This window comes from Epinephelus fuscoguttatus, linkage group LG8, assembly GCF_011397635.1.
Source record: "Epinephelus fuscoguttatus linkage group LG8, E.fuscoguttatus.final_Chr_v1".
NCBI classification, from domain to species: Eukaryota; Metazoa; Chordata; class Actinopteri; order Perciformes; family Serranidae; genus Epinephelus; species Epinephelus fuscoguttatus.
In genome coordinates this window covers 29,770,805-29,793,962 of record NC_064759.1, presented here as the reverse complement: position 1 = coordinate 29,793,962, position 23,158 = coordinate 29,770,805, and the positions used below count along the sequence as shown (strand labels likewise).

Here is a 23,158-nt window from a genome sequence, read left to right as displayed (position 1 = left end):
GAAAGCAGGCAAGTGGAATTCACCAGAGCAGTACAGAGACGCTGTCACAGAAACACCGGAAATGACACAACTCGCTTACCGCAATACGTCAGCACGTCAGCCGGTAAGGTAAAAGGAAGAAAATAGCTCAGCAAGGACTTGAGTCTGAGCCAACATGTGCGGTATACATGTACAATATGACAGATGTGTGTTGGCAGACTAATGTGTCTTAAAGGGTTAGGAAAACTAAGTAAAATCCTTCCTTGGCCTTCATGCCAGTAAGGACATTAAAACTGAAAAAATGAAACATAGGTGGCTGTATTTTTGGGAGACGTGCTGCTATGCACCGACCAAGGCTTTTCGTGTTGCTCTTTTTTTCGTCATCTTCTTTGCTCTTTTTTGGAAGCACTGTCTTGGCCAGGTATATCTTTCACATACCCAGAATTCATCACTACATTTTTATTCCATCTTAGCTTGCGCCCATTTTCTGTCAGCTCCAGACCTAATAGCAGAGCAGTAAAATGTCCTCAACATCCACAGCTCCCTGTTTGAGAGTACACAGGGCACCAACTCTATCCCCAGGAAAGAAGATCAATATTGGACAATTCTTAAAAAAACCCTTGGATTTCATTCAGCAGCCGTGTTTTTTTTATCCAGTGTCAGTGTTTTTCAAATTCTAACTTTGTACGATATGTGATATTGGTAAGGTTGAGGAATGACTGTGGTTAGGACAAATAAAATACGGTTGCAGTGTGTAGGATTTAGTGCCAAGGAGCGATGAGGTTGCAGAACTGAAACTTGTGTGTGTGTAAGAGAAGTACGGTGGCTGATGTGAAAATGCGCATGGCCCTTTCTTAAGCCAGTATTTGGTTTGTCCATTTTGGGCAACTGTAGCACAACATGGCAGACTCAGTGGGAGAGGACCCGCTCCGTATATACATATAAATGGCTCATTCTGTCATTCTGCGGTAGGGTTGGGTATTGTTTGGGTCTTTTCCGATACCAGTGCCAAAATGATATCTGAAACAAGATTTTTTAGAAAATAAAGCACAAAATAACGATGAGTTACATTAGAGAATGACTTTTTCTTTCTCAAATCTAAATTTGAAATTGAACAAAATATTAGTCCTTACTCATTCAGTTAATGAATAAAAGCTAACCCAACTTCCATAGTTACAGTGCTAATCACAGCAGCTTTAATTCTAAGTTGGGATCAATAATTGTCTGCCTGCAGGAGAGACTCAGCAGCCAGACATTTCTCCATTATCTGTTAAGGAGCTGCTGAGATTGTCACTTTAATGAGAATAGCTGGTCCAACTTAACATTCCACCTTTAGTGAGCCTGGTCAGGTTCCAATGGGAGTCTAACTTAGCTCACTATCTTTGGGGCTAACCCCCTTCAATAACCTCACTTTAATAAGTAGGAGGTAGGCAAGACATGTGAACTTGGCTTGGATCTTGAAGAGTTGCAGCATTTATTCACTGACTAGTAGCCTAAACTGTACACACGTTCTGCTGCTACTAACTGTATACTCTCTGCTCCGGTCGCTGCAGCCTCACTGTCATCGTCACTGTCACCGAAACACACACACACACACACACACACACACACACTCTCTCTGTCTTACTTGCTTGTGCACTCTCTCACTACTCACACAGTCTGGCACTGAAATGAGACACCGAAATTTGCATTGTGATGCAGTCTGGTAGATATTGGCTGTATAGAAACCATCATATTGGCCCCAGGTTTCAGTGCCCATCCCTATTTTAAGGTAATGAAAACACAATGACTTTTATTTTCAGATGATTATAAACTACTGAAAACATTGCTATGAATATTATACAGCATTTCTGTCAATAGATGCCCTTTAATCCATCACACTGGACCTTTAAATCTGGAGAAAAGTTACAGCTAATAAAAATGCGAGCATCACTTACAGGTCAGACAGGAAGCAAACTGCAGTCTCCTGCGTCCTCTCCATCTTCAACCGGCCTGTTGTTGCTAAGTGTTTTTAGAATTGACTGCACTTTGATCCAAGATACAAATACATGAAGATGATTGTACCAATTTCTTTATGCAATTAAAGTGCTAGAGTTACATTCTGTGAACAAACACACACACACACACACACACACACACACATAGAGAATACACCCAAATATAGACACGGTTGTTGCACAAGCTTATGTTGGTGAGTTTTTTCTGTTTCCCACAACCCCACACACACACACACACACACACACACACTAACACAGCCTTGACCCCAAGAACAATAGCTGTGCAGCCTAACGCAGATTCAGATCCGTTAAACAGCTTGCCCGTGAACTCACACATAGCCTTGACACCTCCGCTCGCTCTGACCTCGTCAAAAACACAGCCACAGGAATTCACCGAGAGTTCAGCAACATCACTGCAGCCTCTCCATCATCTCCTTATCTCACACCAGGTCAGTCAGCACCAAGCCCAAGCTAGATGTCCCCCTGGGATGTTTGTGCAGCTTGTTTATGACAGCCCAAGTGTTGTTGATGCTTTTGTTGCTGATGTTTAACAAGAGAGATAGAGAGGTAGAGGGACGGAACACAGCTTTCCACTGGGATGTAACCTACTCGACCTGATCTTCTGAGGAGATGGGGGGAGTCGTTTTGGAAGGGGGGGAGAGTGATGAGAGAGGGGGGGGGAATTAGGGGAGAGGTGAGAGATAAACAGAAAGACTAGAGAGACAGAGAGTGGGAGCATATGAAATGTAATGGCAGATAGATGAACAAGCAGAAAGCGGACAACAGCAGAATGAGAGGTCAGCGTTCTAAAATAGTAGTTCTAAAATGAAGCAACGAAAAGTTTATTAGATTAGATTAGACCAATAGAACAGGTTTTTATTAAGAGAAAGGAGGGAAACATTTTGATGAAAAAGATAAGCAATTCAATCAGCAGATTTTTTTTTTTATACAAGTGTTCCAGTATGTAGATACTACCTCACATAACGTCTTAAATTTCATTTTAAAAGCCACACAAATGTGGTATTCTTCTGATGTGAAATGAAATAGGTCATGCAGACTTCATCCTGATTGGCTAACTTTCTGCATTTCTAATTAAAGTTATCCCCCCCCCCCCCCCTTTTGATTGACCTTACAATGATCTGGGCTGATGAAACTTTCAGACACCCTGGTAAAACATGATATCCAGTTATTTCTGCCTCAAAAAAGTGCAGAGTGTCTGCAGGTCCGGAAAAAGTTAAACAGACTTAAATTACAATAATTATGGCTGTATTAGCTTAGGGGTATAGTTAAATCTAGTATTACACTTGTAAAATAAAGCGGTTGGTGTGGTGTTTTTGTCCAGTGACAAATAACCCCAATTACATGGACTCATGTTTGACATTTATTTTAACTGCGTATTTGTTCAGGTACTATTGCTGGCAAGAGAGAAGCTCTTTAAAAGTCTTAATTTAACATGCAGACACTGTGTATTAGTGCGCTTTATGTAAGGGTAAACTTGAATAAGTGCAAACCATTTTTCTGGAATTCCTAGCGTTTCCTGTGCTTTGAAATGATTTTATCAAATAACCCTCAGGTGTGATTTCCCCACACATATAATTTACTCTCCAGGCTATACCTCTAGCCTACACATTTATCAACCAGACAGTTGGAAACCTGTACGTATACCATATTAGATATCATTAGGCTTCTCTCCAAGAAGGCTATTTATATCTGCAGGCACCATTAACTGAACTTGCCGCGGTCTCCTCGGCTTCCTCCAACATAAATATTCTATGCGTCCTTCCTTTATTTAGATAACTTCAAGCAATTATCTTTTGTGTGGTGATTGCAACACCCTGAGGCCACATCTCCCAGTCAAACAAGCCCTAGACACGACGGTTTGGCAATCGAGTTATTTTTGTAAATTCCTGAAAAGATGATTTGTTGTCTTTTCAAGGTTTCCGACAGAAGCGGTATTCAGGGCTTAATTTAGCTGCTTGTGTAATCTCTAAACGGGGACGGTATATTGGGAGCCATGTTTCCATTCCAGTGTATTCATAAGCTCTTCCTTAAACCCTTCCGCTGCTGTGTTTAGAGGCACAGAGAGTAAGAGAGAATCTCAGCGCTGGACCCAAAAATAGCCCACATTCTTTCCTCTGTGTTTCAGGAAGCATCGGAAGAGGCCGGAACAACCCGCTCTCCCATGTCCCCCTCTTTTCTTTCGCCGTTGTCCCATCCTCCTTCCCCTTATCCTTTCTCACTCAGTCACTGTCACCAGCCGTCCCTCTTTCACCATCTCTGCACTCTTTTCTCCACCACCTTCTCCTTCACCGTCTCTTCTCCCATTTCCTTTCCCCTTCCTTCTTACCTTTTACCCAAAGTTCATCCCACTCTGGGACTGTGCAACTTCTTTCCCTCTACTCTCCTTCCTCTCTCCCATCACTTAGTGAGTTTTTCCATCCCTTCATGTCTAATGGACGCACAGTGACTACTGCTACGTTTGATCCTCGTTAATGTCTTTGCATTGTGTCTTTGCACACCCACATGAGTGAGATTGTGTTGCATCACATTAAATGCACATGTGGGAGCATATTTGCCAGAGATGAGTCTTATTAAATGTATAGAAGAGTTGTAGCAGCAGATGAATGGGCTATTACTGGAATCTCTCAAGCTGAGTCTCTGTCTTACACGTTGAGTGTGTGTCTTTCTGTCTGTCTTTTATCTCTGCATCTCTGTCGCACTTAAACGATGATAAATGTGCACGGATACAGCAGCAACACGCTGACACACACACACACACACACACACACACACACACAAACACACACACACAGAGCCCCAGTATTCAATGACGAAAATTGTTTCTGATAAAAATAGCAGGGGAAACCTGACCTTAGCAAGGTCAATGCACATTTACCAGAACTGAACTGTGTGTGTGTGTGTGTGTGTGTGTGTGTGTGTGTGTGTGTGTGTGTGTGTGTGTGTGTTTTCAGGGCTTTCCAGGAGCTACTCATTGTTTGGAAAGTGGAGAACTCCATAGGGACAAGAGGGCTATCAATAGACAAGTGTGTGTGCATGGATATGAGTTTTGTTGCAGACATCAGAGTGTGTGTGTGTGTGTGTTTAGTGTGTTTTTATGTGCACTAACCCAGCCCTGAATAAAGTAGTGGATGGTTAGAGAGGAATGGCAGCTTTCACAGAATGGGCTGCATGACAAATGGATGGTGGATGGCGGAGTAGTGCCCAGTCGTTTCAGCATTTTAGACGGCTATATTTCGTCAGAAGAGGTTCACGTGTGGAAAGTAAATCTGCACAAATTGTTTGCATCAGAATTTAGACATGCAAACTCTCGATTTTGACCAATACCAAACCAATTGACAGTGTTGACCTCTGAGGAAACAAAGAGCCGAAGAATCTTCTTTTGAGTTTGTCTCGTGAGTGACCCAGCAAACAAGCTTGTTAACTGATAGTTAAAATAAGACCAAAGAAAGCAACTGTTTCAAAGAAATAGAGATCAAATATTTGTTGGATTTGATAATTATATCTATTAAAGACTAAAACAACATTGTCTTAGTAAGGTCTTGGGCCATCATGATCGTCTGCAACAGCTGCATCATGCCTAATTGCAAGAAATTTATCAAATGCTTCATTGTGCTTCACACATATTTTTGTACAGTGTCTTGAGAATAAGCAGCTACAATTGTTTTCCTCTGTTCTCAGCTCTCTTTGCATTTCACTATCCAGACAAATATGCGCTCATTAGGTAGTCAGCAGCATGCACATATATGACACAGAGTGCCGATGTTTCGCGGTGTGTTGCTGCTCACAGGCTCAGCCGTGCATGAAATCTACGAAAAACCCGGTGACTGTGTTTGCTTTGTGTGACAGTTTGTGTCGCTGCCTCTGAGCCTTTTTCCCACTGCGGGAGCTGCTCCACTGTACTAAGTGTGTCAACAATACCAGCTGAGAGGCAGCCTTCAGTCCACACGCTCCGACTGCAGAGTAATCCTTAAAAGAGAGAAGCTGGGAAAAAGAGAGGAGGGAGGAAGGGGAGGGAGAAATATAGAGCGAGTATGTGGGAAGTGGAAGGATAGAGGTGAAAAGAGCAAGAGATTGAGCGATGGTAGAGTCGAATTTGACAGTGAGCGAGAGAGGGAGAGGAGAGGAGAAAGCATGGTTGCCAAAGAGAGAGAGAGATTTCAATGTTTCAAAGGATTTCCCTATCACAGTCTCTGACACATTACATACACAGCTCACTATCGGCCCGACCCTGACAGCAGCACAAATTGGCTCAAAGAGGTTCCCTGGGCAAGGCCTTTGATCAGGTGTGTGTGTGTGTGTTGTGTCAGCGAGTGAGAGGAGATTTTGTACATTTGTGCATACCTGGACATCTGAGTGTGTGTGTATACGTGAGTGAAGAAAGGCTCTTTTCTGCCCCAGTAATGGAGGAATGAAACGAATGTACACAGATAAGGCTGACAGTGAGCGTGTGAATAAATGCTGCCAGTCTGGTTGTGTTTGCACGCACATATTGCATGTGTCGGCATGTGTTGTATCTTTGGCATGTTATAGCTTGTATTGTGGCGATACTGTATTTCCCCTTCATTTCGGCCTGGGGTCTTTGGTTTGTATCTGTCACTTCCCATCAAACGTGTATCCATGCCGTCTTTCAGAGGTGGTCGGTAAACAAACCCATTGTTAAAAGGCTCATATTGAAGCAGCCCTCGACACAGTTCAGGCTTTGAAGCAGTGAGGTTTTCATTATCGTGATCACAGGCGCCGCATGCAAACACGTCCACGCACCTCTCAGTACAAATCGCACACTGCTGGGCACTGAGCAGCTCCTCTGAAGGAATTTAGAGTTTGATGCTTTGCTCAGCATGTTTGTTTTCTAGCAGCTAAAAAGTGGTCCTTAATGAGAATACAACTTCAGCATATCAGTGTTAATCTTTTTTTGTCAGTCTTTACAGTATTGATATCAAGACATTTCAATTATATTTTCAGGATAAGCTGATGTTTTGAACATGGCTTTAGTGCTGATCCTCAGGGACCCGTGAATGTGCACAGTGTTGGGCATTAGTGGTCCCCAGAGGATGAACCCCACTGACTTTGGTGATACCTGAATTTTCCTCCACATAATGACGAAGGTGATATTTTGGGGTTGTAGTGAAAAAAAAAACTTGCCAACTGTGGGATGGAACTCTATATTTAATGTCCTTAGAGGGTGCATTTTAATGATTTTGGTGATCCTCTGACTTTCCCTTTAGTGCTAGAAGCAGGTTGACGTGTTTTGATTTTTGATGAAATGTTTTAACCACTTGATAATTGATTGCCATTAAATTTTATACAGACCTTCACGTGCCTCTCTGGGTGAACTGTAATAACTTTGGGGATCCATTCATTTTTAATCTAGCACTATAAGGTCAAAAATAGTAATACTTAGGCTTATGATCGAATACCTGCATTATTGACATGCCCGTCAACCTCAGCAAATGTTAGCATGCTCACTACGATGGTGAACGTGGTAAAAATTATTGCAGTTAAACATCAGCATGCTAGCATTGGTGGTGCAGTGGTTAGCATTGTCGCCTCACACCCAGGGTGGGAGAGCCCGTCTGTGCGGAGTGTGCATGTTCTCCCCGTATCAGCGTGGGTTTTCTCTGGGTGCTCCGGCTTCCTCCCACAGTCCAAAGACATGCAGGTTAGGCCAATTGGTAACTCTAAATTTCCCGTAGGGGTGAGTGTGAGCGTGAATGGTGGTGTATCTCTATGTGTCAGCCCTGTGATAGTCTGGCGACCTGTCCAGGGTGTACCCTACCCTTCGCCCAATGTCAGCTGGGATAGGCTCCAGCCCCCGTGCGACCCCCAACAGGATAAGCGGTTACGTAAAAAGAATGAAATCAATGTTAGCATTGTCATAATTTTCATGTTAGCATCTTAGCATTAACATTTAGCTCACTAGCATGACTATTGACTCTTAGTCTTGTTTGTACACAAATTACAAGCCATTAATTGTGATTCAGAAAACCTATTGTCTATGCTACTGCATGAATAATGATAATTTTTTATTATGTATTAACCTTTTGATACGGGTATCTTTTTGATGAATAGTTTGGTCTGTAAAATCACAGAACCCAAGACAACATATTTAATTTGCACCAAAAGTCACTGATACATAACCAAAACAAAACAAAACAACAAATCTTATCCTACATTTGAAAAGCTGCAACTTTTGACAACCTTTTTTTTATAAATGGCTTGAATAATTCATAGATTATTGCTCACCTGATTAATTCATTAATTGAATCATTACATATAAGCACTTTTGCATTTTTCACATTTGTATCATCAGTGGTTTGCAGACTCAGAGACAATATTATCTGTTTCTCACAGTATTGGGAGATATTACGGAAAAAAATACCAAACTGCAAATGTAAGGGTTTTAGGAGTCACTTGCAATATAGAGTTGTATTTGTCATTGCCCTTCTGTGTGTCAGCTGCAGTTCAAGCCTGTTGTATTTCAGCTTAGCCCTGGAGGCGTTCTGGAGAAACAGGGTGAAAAATGGGGGCCAATAAAAGTTTCATTAGAGGCCCAGTCAGTGTGCCAAGTGGCCAGTAACATTTAGGAAAGGTCAGCGGGGGAGGAGGGGGTCTGTGTGTGCTGTTGGGCAGCAGTCTTTGCCTTGGGTTTCCAACTCTCTCCGGCTTTCAGAAATAGACTGAATGGCAGTTTCCTGTCACTCACTGACATGACATGCACGCAAGCGCGTGCACAAACACACACAAACAGGCGTTTCATTCATGCACACAGTCACAATGAATAACGGAAGGACAGTCCCTCGATGCTGACACACACACACACACACACACACACACACACACACACACACACACACTCACACATACACAAACAACTCAATGTCATACTCATCCTTATTGTTACCAAGCGTGGCTTTTTTTGTGTGCCAGCCCGCCCACCAGCACCATCCTCTCCTTTCCCATTTTGTCATCCTCCTCATTTCCTCCCTCCATCCTTCTCTCTCTCTCTCTCTCTCTCTCTCTCTCTCTCTCTTTCTCTCTCACTGCCCCCCTCCTTCTATCCCTCTCTCCCTCTCTCTCTCTGTCTCTGTGCCAGTTCTCAGAGTGTCAGTGAAAAGTGCTGTTGTCAGCTGACATTTCCAATCACTCCCCCGGTCGCCCAAACTATGGACACACTTTTAACGTCTGGGGACAGAGCAGAACGTGAGCGGAATCTAAAGCGGAGCACAAGGGCAATTTCTCTCTCACTCGCTTGCTTTCACCCACACTTGTTGTCTCTCTCTCTCACCCTTACCATTGATTCACTACTCCTATCTATCTATCTATCTATCTATCTATCTACGTCATGATGGAAGGGATGTATGAGGACAGATGAGCTTTAACCACTCAAAGCCACTCAAAGGAGAAATCGCTGCGGAAGAAGAAGAGTATAAAACACTGAATGACTTCACAATCTCTCGTTAATCCGCAGCAGCTAAGTTAGAAAAACCAAAATCTTGCTTTAAAACCAGCAGAATGGCTCATGTAAATTTAAACGTGCCTGATGTTTTGGTAGCGGTTGATTCATGTGAAACCTGAACCCTCGAAATATCTTTCTACCCTGAAATATAGTATCTAGTATTTCAAAGACAGATTCCATCCAGCTAGTTATATTACTTCTTCTTCAAGCAATATTGCCAAAAGTGTTTTGTTTTTGTTTTTTTAACAGTTGCTGGTAAGTGTCAATTTTGAATATATATATCTTGTGGATTGAAACACTGGTGTAAAGCCAGTACTTCCCAGTGGGCAAATGGCAAGACACCAAACAATGATACCATTAGGCCTACTGTAAACAGTGTAGTATGGCACTGTGCTGTACTTAAACAGTGGGGCTTATTATTCTGGCTTAGTCTGAGTAGAATATTGTTGACAAAACTTAACCTTGGAAACAGTATTTGACAAAACAATCTCACGTCAAGGTCTATTCAGTTGTGGAGCTTTGGATCATGATGTCATCATGAGCAGATTGAGTTTGCTCATTTGTCATAGCAATGTAAATAAATGTCCATGTTAATTAGCTCTTACAAAACAAACAAAAACTGTATTTTTTGGGAGGGAGGACATAAGATTTTTTCCAAACATTTTTTAGTATTCATTCATTCATTTTCCATAACTGCTTATCATGCTGGGGGATCAAGGGGGGCCTGCAGCCTATTCCAGCTGACATTGGGCGAGTGCGGGTTACACCCTGGACAGATCGCCAGACTATCGCAGGGCTGACACATAAGCCGTTTTTAGATAGGAATTGTGCAAATTTGCAGGAAATCAGTCTTCTTTCAGCGTTGACAGTATAAAAACAAAATCGGGGAGTGCGGCAAAATGCCGCATACCTAATTTTGTTTATACAGAATGCACCTTTTTGGGGCAGTGGGGATCGTGAGCAAGTAACAAAACGTGTAGCTCAACAGCCCCTCCCGTGGCGGAAGGCCGCCTCGATCTTTTTAAATGAAAAGGGTTCCGCCAATATGACTACCCTACGAGGCGGAAAATTGGGCACCTCGGTTCAACTCACCAATCCGGCTCTGTGTGTCTAAATGCTCGCAGCTTGCTGGCAAAACAGCCCAACATTCGCGGAAAATCTGGCAGTGTAAAAGGGGCTATAGAGACAGACAAACATTCACGCTCACATTCACACCTACAGACAATTTAGAGGCACCAATTAACCTAAGCTGCATGTCTTTGGATTGTGGGAGTAAGCTGGAGTACCTGTAGAAAACCAGGAACCCTCTTGCTGTGATGGGACAATGCTATCACTGTGCTGCCATCTTTTAGTAATTTTTATGAAACTCTACACTATGAGGTCACCCACCTCCATGCCCCAGTAAGCATGATGAAAGTGTCATTTGTCACACCTTGGCTGGTGCAACAAAACTAACTGTGGGAGAGTGAGGCACATGTCAATCACACACAGTCTGCACATGCCCACACAGTCCTGAGAAGAGCTCTAATCTGCCAGAATAACTGAAATCACATGTGTAGGTGTACCACAGGTGTGCATGGGCTTAAAATAAGAACCATCTGTGTAAAGTATATTACATTGAATTTCTCCTCAGGGGGATTAATAAAGTAAATAAACTTAAACTTAAACTTAAACTTAAACTACGTCATTATTGATTTCCTCTACTGTTTCAAGTTTGTTGGATCTTACCAGGAACATACCCCAACAGATGAAAAAACTGCAAATTAGCAGGGTAAATCTGCCAGTATGCTCCATCCAAAGTGCTTGTCAGGTGGTCGAATAGCTTTTGAAACTCCCTCCACCCACATCTCCGACATCATAATTGGGGCAGTAAAGGTGACGGGCTGTGTCCCACAATTTCGGTAACTTTCTGAAACTGATGATTCAATATTCACACCCACCTCATGCAGAGGTGAGAAAGACAGCAGGCTTTGAACTCCTCTCTCTACCTTTCCTTTTTTTCATCCATTACACATCTATTTCTGTCACTTTTTGGATTTTTAACCGAGTCCAACACTATGAGTGCTTTCCAGGAGAGTCTGAAAGCACGTTCCGTTTTTCCAATTTGAGCTATTATCAAATCTTGCTCCTCTCTGTGATGACTGGCGTTTCATCCCACCTGTGAGTGTGCGGCCGTTTGGAACAGCTATAAACACTTTTGCCCTCTGACATTTTAACACATCGTACGAGCTAGTTCTTTTCAGGCATAACCTGCTTCACCTTAGGGTCAACAGTCATGTTCTTTTACCAAAGCTCTGGTATTTTCACACGTAACTTTGCTGTAATTACATTGATCAAAAGAGCCTGTATTTAGGGTTCTAAATGGAGAAGCTATTGAGCTCTCTGAAGAGTTATGGCCAGCGATGTAGTGGAGATTATACTCATCTAAACTCAATTTACCCTCCATTGTATTTGAAATAGAGTAATACCCAGTTTCTTGGACTGACATAAATCTTTATGGCAAACACACTTTACCCCACAGTATTATCAGATGAGGCAAAATATGGATAAGAGAAGAAAAGAAGAACATCAACTAATGCTTCTTTGGGGTTTAAAGTTGTGATTAGTTTACCCAGTTTATTGCACTGGTGCTGTAATACCAACTCCTGAATGCACCACCTAGCCAGAGTGCCTTGCAGCTACTGATTTAAACTTCACAGAAAGCCTTTTTGACAGATAAACTCAATGTTTCAGTGACATCAAGCTATCTTCTGAATTCACAGCACATTGCCTTTTCATCATTGAAACGCTCGAGGACTTCATTTCTTTATAGTGCCTGAGCATGTTAAACTACATATGGGGACTGAGCTCGAAGACTTCTGAGGCACTGCACTCTCTCAGTCCCTCCTCTGTGTTTGTCTGAGTCTAACTGGCAGAGAGTGGGGAAAAATGAGGGAAGTGCAAGAGACAAGACAGCCGTATTGGATCCCCAATTAGGGGATACCACACACAGAGACCAACCTGCGTGTACTCTTAGGCATGCACGCCCACACACTCACACTCTGACACATACACAGCCTCAGATAGAACAGGCACACATTACAAACACACAGATTGTGCACATATACATAATGTATATATACACTCACAGACATCCTGAAGAGATGTGGCAATGATGCGTGTGCGTGTGGTGCGTGGGCGTGGGTGGCAACCGTGCTTCAGTAGACATCAAACGGTGAGCATCCATAGGCTGACGGTGCTCCACAAGGAAATGAAAACACAGATCTGACGCTGTGGGGGCCCTCTGAGGACTGTCATTAATACTTCACACGCACACAGCCCGGGTGCACACAGATTGTGTCAAGCCTGCCAAAATTGGGTGCACTGAGTTTCGCATTGACATTCCTCCTTAAATCTCGACAGTTTGGAAAATACTGTCAATTTCAGCGGTTTTACTGTGTGTCGCACTTCTTGGTGGAGAAAAAAAATCAAAAGTTCAGTTTTGGAAAAGATTCTGAGGCGTTTCCATGTGTTGAAGAAGACACGTAGCTTGTCCTAAAAGGTCTTCACTTTTTTGGGGGGGGCTTTGTAGCATTTTTACAAAGCCAAAGAAAGTAGTGTTAGGCTAACCAGCTACTCCTGACATGTACTTTATGATATAAAGACAACTTTTTGACAAAATGTAGATACTTCAGCAGGGTTAGGAGTTATCTAAAGGTGAAAACAAGGTATGAATTTGAAGGATTTATTTTAATAGCTTGAAACAAACAACACAGGAGAAGTGTAAAATCAACTTCTTATTCTCTCAGCTGTTATATGATGGCATCTTCTGTAAATATTGTATTTATGTACCTGTGTTCTTGAGGTATAAGCTCTGTTGCGCACACAGGAATCAGGATTTGGAGTAAAAGCGGTGTCTGGCTGGGGCTGACAATGACAAACGTTTTGGAACTGGGGAGAAATGGCAAGACATAAAATTGGAATCTATTTAGCAGACTGGAAATAATCTTTCAGTGCCATCTCAGCCTGTATATACAATCATCAAACACTCAATGGGAATCCTTACATTTATTAATCAGGGAATAGAAGAGTTTGGTCACAGAACTACAGCTCTAGCTGTGGTTTAGATCACTTTGTCAGGCATGCTGTAAAATGCTTCACAGTTGCTTCACACTTCACTCCCATCATGTACTCTTTAGTCATGATTTGCATCCAGTGGAAACAAATGACATACTCAGAACCAATTCACTCACTGCTTCTTTGGCACAGTGGGGAGTAATGGAATAAGGAAGTGCTAACCTCGACCATCTGGCTCCTTGTAGTCCTTTGTTGTTATGTTGTAAGTATTTGAATAGTTTTTATGAGTGTCTCATGTGTCACTGCCGTTGGGTCAAGTACGGGTCGATGGTATTTCAACTCGCTCCAGCTTCTGCTGGAATCAATGAAAAGGTTCCAGTTGGGACTTTAAGACAGGACAGGACATTCTGCACTTTTCCTCTCTTCTCGTTCCACGCTCTCCTCTACCTCCTTACTTCATCATCTGATCTATTATCAATACTTTCTTCCATTTCTTCACCACAATTGCTGTAGCTGCCTGGATAAAATGGAATTTTACCACTGAATCAAGTTCAGAAGGAAAGCACCATTTTGGATGGTGCAGTCAGTGTTGCTGTAATTTGACATTTCCCAGAGGCTATGGTGTCATCCCTTTCTCCTCTCTTCTTCTTTTGTTTTTCAGTCTGGCTAAATTGTGTAACTAGAGAACGTACAGGTGGATTTATACTTGTACGTCACACACATTGATCTGGGGATAACACAAACACAGCCACGCAGTAAATATACCCCGTATTTGTTTTCCTCTTTGTGACAACTCGGAACATATTTTTTCAAGATTCATAATGTGTCAGGCCAGGTACGGCTCTCTTTGTCTTTCTCACTGTCTTTCTTTTTCACACACACAGACACACACACAGACACACACACGCAAACGAACTAACAGTCTGGAAATGTTTCACTTTTCTGCGGGGAAAAACAACCTGCCAAAACACCGATGGTGCATGAGATTTTTGTCATGCATTCATACTCACTCAACAGGCACATTCACTCACACACATGCACCGTAGATGTTTACACTCACACACTGACGCGCACACACACACACACACACATACACACGCACTAAGTTTGAATCACACTGAGGCTGAAGTCAACAAAGAGCTGGGTATTGCCAGATGGTGTGTGTAATGTGTGTGATTACCGCTTTGGTGTTTTTGATCTGCGATGTTGCCTTGCGCGTGCGTCTGCATGTGTGTTTGTCTTTGCGTATGTGTGTGGGCGATTAGTCTTGCCTTGTTTTTTCAGAGTGTTTTCTACGCCTTCAACAGTTGGATTGCTCCCCAAAACCGCAGGCCAAAGACCTTGTTTACCACCAGGCATGACTTTGTAAAAAAAAAAAAAAAAAGAAAGAAAGAAAGAAAAAACATCCAAACAAACATTATATTTGGTGGATTTGTAAATACCCTAAAAATATCCTAAATTGCAGAAAAATGTATGAAAATTGAGCATTGTCTGAAGAAGTGGTGATTTTCTCTCTACCAATTTCAAGATCATAAGCTGCTCAGCTGTCGTGTTATGTGTGATAGCAGACTTTTAAAGCCTTTTTTCTGTCTTTATTTCTAAAGTCTCCTGTCCCAATAGAGTTTGATGTGAAGCTGTCAGGCGAGCGAGTCTCTGTTCTCTTCTTCTCACTGACAGAAGCAGTTGGCTGACAGAGACTCTCCTGATGGTGACAACTAAATGATCTCTTCTTTATTAAACACCTCTTACTATCTCCCTATCGCTCCCTGACTACCTCGCTTCCTCCTCGCCTTCAGTGTCTCTTTTTATCTTTTGACTGACTGCTCTCCCTCTCCTCATCTATTTCTCATTCCGCCGAGTCCCCCCCCCCCCCCCCACCTCCCTTTGCCTTATTCACCCTCTCGGCTTGTAACCTCCCACACTGTCTCCTCTCCTGATTTCTCTATCCTCTCTGTCTCCCCCTTTTTCTCTAAAAGGGAAGAGTGAATATGCTTCCCTCCCTCACCTGTGGCCATCAGCCAGTCAGCTAGCCAGTCAGCCAGCTTGTCGGTCTGTCAATCTGTTTGATAGTCACTCAGCCAGCCAGTCAGTCATTGTGCAGCAGTGTTAAAACATTAATTAAAAAGTGTCATCCACAGAGCTAGGCAGTGATCCAGACTGATCTCAGCGATCCAAGCTTTCTCTCTCAGTCTTTCTCTCCCTCCCCCCCTCCTCTCTGTCTCCTTTTTCCCTCTCTCCTCATACCTTCTCAGCCTCTTTCTCAGTTTTCTGTTTTCTCGCCCCTCTCCTTCCAGGAGGACTGAAAGACTGGGCTGATAAGAAACATTATTAACTTCTCTCTGAGAACAGAGAGCTGGAGAATAGAAGTGGGATGGAAGGGGAAATAAGGGAAGAAGACAAAGATAGAGGCAGGGGTGTCAAACGCAAGAAAGAGAGTAAGGTAGCGAAACGGATAGACATTAAAAGTGGGCAGTGGGAACAGATCGAGAGAGAGGTATGGAGGCTGTCTGTCTCTCTTATAGGCCCTCCAAGCAGGGTGCCATACAGATGTCTAGTTATTATCATCATTTATGAGACAGTACTGTCTGTGTTCTGAGGCCTACGGGTGAGATTTGAAACAGATAAGGACAGAATGGACAGATAGTGGCATAGATAGAATAAAAATGTAACTGTGATGAGTTGGAGTCTCTTGGGGACACCCTGAAAAGCTGTTTTACGTTCAGACTTTGTTCAGTTTTGTGTGCCAATTTAATTTTTTGAATGCTTTCTTTGCATCCTGTTGAATTCAAACTTTGTGGAAACATTTTCACGGTTGCACCTAAAAATATTATTTCAGAGAAGGTAACATTTATTGTTTTTAGACGCTACTTTGTTCTACTTGGGCACAGTGGTGCTTTGAGCTAAATGCTAATGCTAGCATGTTGACATGCTCACGATGATGCTAACGTGCTGATGTTTAGCAGGAAAAATGTTTACTAAATTTACCATCTCAATTTAGCGTGGTTAGCATGTTAGCATTCGCTCATTTTAGCTAAACAGAAAAACAAACTTGAGCCAGATAGGAGTGTCATTAGTTTTGCAGGTGCTTGGTCAGAAACCAAAGTATTGGACTATTTTGGGGGAATATGGCTGTTTGTAAGAAAGTTTGCGGAAATCCATTGAATAAATGTTGAAGCACTTTACTCAAATCCACAAACGTGAACCTCATGGTGATGCTTGATTAAAGGTCAGAGGGTCACCAAAGTTATTAAAATTCAGCCTCTGGGAATCAAGAATGTCTGTAAATTTCATGGCAATCAATTTGTTGAAATATTTCTGGACCCATCTTAGAGCCATGCAGCAATCATAAGACAAAAAGATGTTAAAAATATCAACACTGAAATAACAACTAATCAGAATATTTCATTGTCATTTTTACAGATATGGGAAGATTGTGTCAACAAAGGCCATCCTAGACAAGAACACCAATCAATGCAAAGGTGAGTGAGAATCCATTGACTTTATATGGTGTGGTTATTTGTAGTCTAGCAGAGTCACACTATAATTCACAAACCCAGATTCTGATATGAAATTTGCATCTGGAAAACATCAGTCAAGAGTTCATTAAAGCTGGCAACTTACAGGCAGACCAATCAGTCCACTCTGAGGAGTGGTTTTGTTGTTATATATTCCTTCCTCTTGTATTTTTTTTGCATCCCCAATTAATCAATGTCTAAAGCTTTTCACAGAGGGCTAAAAATGTCTGTCAACAGACTGTGTGACGTCAAATTAAAACAAATTACTTCAGCTTGTGCTGTGTGTGCTGTTGCTCAAAGTCCCTGTGTTTGCCTCAGAAGTGTGTGTTTAGCTATGTGGTAAGGGTGTGGGTTTTTACACTGTATACAACACAACAGTATTGACTGCCATAATGAGCATATCACCCTTTAATCTAGCTAAATGATGCACTGCTAGTACCTTTATTTTGTTTTATCTCTCTATGATGGTGATTTCAGGATTGCACCCTAATGATACTCAGAGTTAAGCAGCTTTTGAAAGCAAGATGTTGGCATTGTTGTCATTGGCCAAATCCAAACGGAGAACGCCATACAATAGCCACAATGTGTTTGAAATACTCTCTGTGGTGAATGAGGCTCACTCAAGTGTCTTCTGATGAGGGTCTGCTTGATTGTTGGAGTGGTTGGAACAAAGCACTAATCAATATGATTGTAGTCGTCTGCTTTTGAAGAGGCACACAAGAGCATGTGTTCAGCATGATTGCTGCTCATCTGCCAGGGTTGTACTCAAAGGTATACTGACATGGTTTGGGACAACAGCACAAATGCCCTGTAATCAGCGCATCAGCCTCAATGGTATGAGTGAAGGAAAAGCTAGTCTGATTGATAGCAATGGCAGAGATGTTAATGCAAATTCTAAGACTTCATCTGCTGTGATTACCTAGGATAAAATATTTTGAGTAAATGATTGCAGTCCTGCCTGTCTTACCAAAATGATGGGAACACCAAACCTCATTGAATCTCCCCTGAAAACTCTTTTACTTTAGTTATTATCTTGGATCTTTTTAAATGCCCAGTTATATAAATCATACAAACTTCATCATTCCAGTACCTGCATTGGCATCACATAATCAAATATTGCTTTGAGCTCTCAGAGCATATTGAAATGCCTGTCCTGACATCATTACAGCGAAGCCGAAGGGAAGGCAGAAGATTCTATAAACCTACTGATAATTATCAGTTATTCTTCCATTTTCTCAACTCATTAAATTTTTTCATTGCTGTTACTTGAAATGCAGTTTAAAAATCTTGATTCAGTACAGCCTTGGTGCTCCAGCTCATGATTATTATGTTTGCCAATTATGGCTTCATGCTTCTTTTAGTGTGATTTACAAATGGGAAATAATATGTTTTATTTAAGATCCAATTGCATATGAAAAAAGGCATTTAAATGCAGTGCTTACAAACTTGACCAAAACCAACCTTGATCTGATTTAAAGTGGATATTTATATAGCTCCTTTGTGTCCAACAACTGTTACAGACACACAACGACCCATACCCTTGACATGTTCCTTAGTTACAATGGACATGGGCACTGTAGTTTATTTTGAGTCAATCCAACATAGCCCTGCTGCCATAAATACCCACTAGAGCAGGGGTTCTCAACCAGGGGTCAGGGACCCCAGGGGACCTTGAGGGAGTTCCACGGGGTCCCCAGAAAATGGAGTAAAGTTTATCCTGACTATTTAATTCACTATAGAAGTGAGCCCAGTGTGAGTACAAGTGATAACAGTGGCTATTCTGATCATTAGTTTAGCTTCCTCCACAGTTTTTTCCCACTACTGTAGCTGACAACTGTAAAATAATTAATCATCTTAATCATATCTAACAAGCAGAATCTTCTTAGATGGAGGTCTCTGAAGCTAAACCTTATCAAACAGGGGTCCGTGACCTAATGTGAATCAATTTAGGGGCAAAAAAGACACAAACAAGCTTGAGAATCACTGCACCAAAGCACCACTTGTGTATTCATTTGCAGCAGAAAAGAGTCTTCAGCAAATACACTGTTTACTCTGTCTGTAACGTCTGCTGAAAACTACAGTGCCCAACTATTTGAGGCAATTATTTAGACTTTAGAGCAAAGGAAACACTTCACACATCTATTAAAAAACACAGGCGTGTTGGAGAGAGAAGACCAAAAAGTTGCAAAAGGACTCCCGCACACTGTCTAACTTGCAATAAATAATTTATTTATGATGTTTCGGTACTAGACCTTCATCAGGCAAAACGGGTCTACCGAAATGTTGTAAATAAATTATTTATTGCAAGTTAGACAGTGCGTGGGAGTCCCTTTGCAATTATTTAGCCTTTTTTAAAAAAAAAAAAAAAAAAAAACAGTGTTCAGGAGGATGTATGACTTCAGTGGGAATGAAAAAATGTGGGGCTACGAACCTCAGACAGGGTGCTGTTGGTTGTGGTCTTCCTGTGGGATTTTGTTGACAATTAGAAAAATAGAAAAAAATAATATGTTCAACATTCATGTGGCCGGGGGGGGGGAGGCAAGGCTAAGCAATGCGTTAAGCAGATTTATACTTGTGCGTCAGCTCTATGCAGAGCCTACACTGTAGCCTACGCACATGGCCTTCGCCCTTGTGAGCATTTATACTTGTGTGTTTGGTGTGTCTGTGTCACTCTGCAGTTACACCTCCAAACCACTAGATGGCTGCAGGGTTTCTGTGAAGTGCTGTTAAGTTTAGTTGATTCAAAACACACCCAAAACAGACATTAAAGCAGCTGTGCGGAACTTTACGTTTTTGTTGATTATAGTGCCCCCTTTGGTCGAAGCGGTATGACACCCACAGCCTGGTGTCGTAAAATCTCGACTGCAGCCGGCAATTACCACATGCATTTGTTTTGGAGAGCAAGAGGAAAATCATAAATGTTCTGGTGTAGCTCTGAATTTCTTATAAACTGAGGACAACTGCCTGCTGTATATTTGTGTTCATGTCACAGTCACAGATAATTTTGTGGCGTTTGTTGTAATGTCACTATACTTTTATAAATGGTAAAAAGTTCCGCACAGCTGCTTTAAACATGGCTTAATAGCGACAATTTCAAACACAAATACACAAATTGGCTTCACTATAACTTGCAGCATTCACAAACAAAGCACTTGTCTTTATCTGGACACATTTTACCCACAAATACAACATGCTAATGTGGCATTTCACACTGTATAAATTAGCCTAGCAGCTAGCGTACTTTTCCTCTGCTCATATGAAGCTAGGATAAATCCCTAAGTATAAATCCCTGAAGGACAAATCACACACAAGACTTAAAATGCTATTTTTGTGGAGGCTTTATTGTCTTTACAATTTATTGTTTCTTATCTGTGAAATTAAAGTAAATAAAAGCTTTGTTTCTACTGAGGGAAATAGTTTCTCTTACAAAAATAGACAGGAGGGCTGCGTCACCGCCATGTATAGTTACACTTCTGGTGATACAAGTAAAAATACATGACTGAAGGAGTGTGATTTATAGTCAGCATGTTTTGCAACATCAGTTAATGACTTCAGACTCAAGCAGCAAGTTGACAGCCTGGTTTAATTACACTAAGTTACATTTTGGGCTGATGTGTTAAACTAAAAATCACTACAGAGGAAAAGGTTTGAATTTGTAGCCAGAAGTATCACTTGTGAAAGCATACAGCTGCATGAATGAGCTGTTGCATGTGTGCGCATAATTAAGAAAATGGGTCAAATACAGATTAGCTAAAGATAAACAAGGACAAAGGGTAAAATAGACTCAGTGGTGTCTGAGCCTCAGGGTGATGTGCCCATCCTGAAGAGAAAAGTAGCTTTAAAGATGTATGGGAGTAATAATGTGATTTTTTTCATTTTACAAATCATTAAAAAAAACCAATTTATTTTAAATATGTTTGCAACTCAGTGGTTTAACTGTGTACTATCTTTTAATTTATTTATTTAGTTTTCTGTTGTCCTCGTGTAAAAGAGACAGTACTTTCAGTTACATAAGAAGGTATTATTTTTAAAAATCTGGGCATTTTTATTGTGAAAGCAGTGAGCCTATCTGTTTGTGAGTGACAAAAAAATGGTGTGCATGTCTTGAGAGACTGTTTCAAAACACAAACTGTTACATCCAGCCATAAATTTATGCTTATTGTTTAATGCAGAAAATACTGCAGCTGCAACTGTAGCAGGCAGGGCAACTTCTGCAGGCTGTGGCTCTCTTCAGCAAATTCACTGCTTGTGATGTAGACTTCATACATCTCTCAGCCAGTTGTTAACTCACAGTGAAGGAGTTTCATTATCAGGCCGCCATTAGAATGCCTTACAACCGGATAAGTGTTGGTTTGATTGCAGAGGCATTCAGCAGGGACAAGATAAGTGCTTAGCGTGACTAAGAGAGTACAAATTGGCACAGAGAGTTCTCTTGGAAAGGGAGGGATGGATGGGAGGAGGCCTGGGGAGGTGGAGGGAGGGGGGCAAAAAATAACCTGGGGCTGACAGAAAAGGAAGGGGACCCCTTGAAACTGATGATTTAGCAGACAGCCTCTTCTTTTCAGGAAGATTCAGCAGAGGGGAAAGAGAGATAGGTAGAGAGCGTGAGAGACAGGGAGACAGGTAAATAAATAAAGTCCTCTTCCTTTGCAGTCTGCAGGGATGGTGTTCGGTCAGTTTGTACACTGCTGCCGTCAGTAGGCAGCTTATTTATCCCAGTTTCGGTGGTGGTTTTTATTTTTATCTTAATAAATTTTTGGTGCTCTGAAATTTTATGATTCCCAGGCATTTAAAACCTCCTCAAGCCATATGCAATGAATGCAAATATGCACTGTCTTCAAGGCGTCTTTGCTTTTTTTTGTCCCTGAAAAGTTGATGTGGTCTCTGAAACAATATGGAAATATATTAATATATGGTGCATAGATACATTAAAATGTTAGCTCTTAAAAGAAACAGTTTCTTAAGAATTACTGTTTAATGCACTCTCATTTCAGTGAACAAAGAAAGCAGATCTTTTGCTTTGTTCTCTGAAATAATATAAAGATTTTCTTTGTGGAATCCTCGGCTTTGTAGCGGGCTCAATGTTAAATACACTGACAGTTTTCTAGTTAGCAGCGTGGGAGCTCTGGGGGAGGGAGAGGGCACAGAGCACAGGATGGAGGAAGGAAGGGAGAGGAAACCACTTTAGATTGTAAAGGATTTCCATTTCCCAAAGACAAGCGCCCTCTCTCTCACTGTCTCCATGTCTCCTGCCTTTTCTCTGCCTCTCTCCCTCCTGATTTTCATCTCATTCTTACTCTCTCTCTCTGCCTGCCACTCTCTCTGTCTCCCCCCAACACACTGCTTCCCCCTGTTCCTCCTTTGCTCTTTCTCTCTCTCTCCTTTTCCCTCTGTACTCGGTTAGCCCATTCTAATGGCCCAAGGCCAGGAACTCTGGGAGCTCAGGAGATTAGATGGGAGCTACATGTGTGTGTGTGTGTGTGTGTGTGTGTGTGTGTGCTCATGTTTATCTGTGCTTCCATCTGTGTCTATGAGCGCATATGAGTGTGTATTCACGTGGGAGTGCGCTTCGTAATAAAATGTTGTTGTGTTTTTTCTTCATTCACGAGTGGAATATTTGTCAGGCCTGACTGAGCAAGATGAATTTTCATCTCTGTGTCATCATAAGGCCACAGATGGGAGGGACAGGGCACAAATGAGGAGGATTATATAATTCAGAGATATTATTTTTCATTCTGCCGTTATCTGGAAATATCCTTATCATCCTGCAGAAGAGCTATCACTCACATGAGATGAGAATTTTTCACCAAACTAAAGATGGTAGGTTTTAGTTTATGGGTTTATATGAAAATTTCTGAATTCAATTTAGGGCAGAAGCGTGTTGTAATAATTTGGGAAACTGTCCATCAGCTTGAGGCAGGCATCTGCTCACAGACTCAACAAGCCTCCACTCAGCTAAAGTGTCCTTGAGCAAGACAATGAATCCCAACGAGCTCCTGGGGTGTGTTCTGTCACTGATACTTGACCTCTGACCTTCCTGGAGGGTGGGGCAAATACTTTTTTCGGAAAACACTAAACGCTCCATGAGTGATGAATATAGCCAGAGGAAATGGCACATTTCAAGGCTGATGTTC

The 23,158-nt window shown here is 41.8% G+C and overlaps 1 protein-coding gene across 1 annotated transcript in view; it reads left to right on the top strand.

The window, feature by feature from the left end:
* The first annotated feature begins 14,330 nt into the window (after positions 1-14,330).
* The window catches only part of LOC125893502 (RNA-binding motif, single-stranded-interacting protein 3-like), a 103,424-nt gene continuing 94,596 nt past the window's right edge, over positions 14,331-23,158 (top strand). The window contains exons 1-2 of the mRNA XM_049584215.1: positions 14,331-14,344; positions 16,930-16,988. Coding sequence (XP_049440172.1) covers positions 14,331-14,344; positions 16,930-16,988 — 73 coding nt within the window. The remainder of the gene's footprint in view (positions 14,345-16,929; positions 16,989-23,158) is intronic.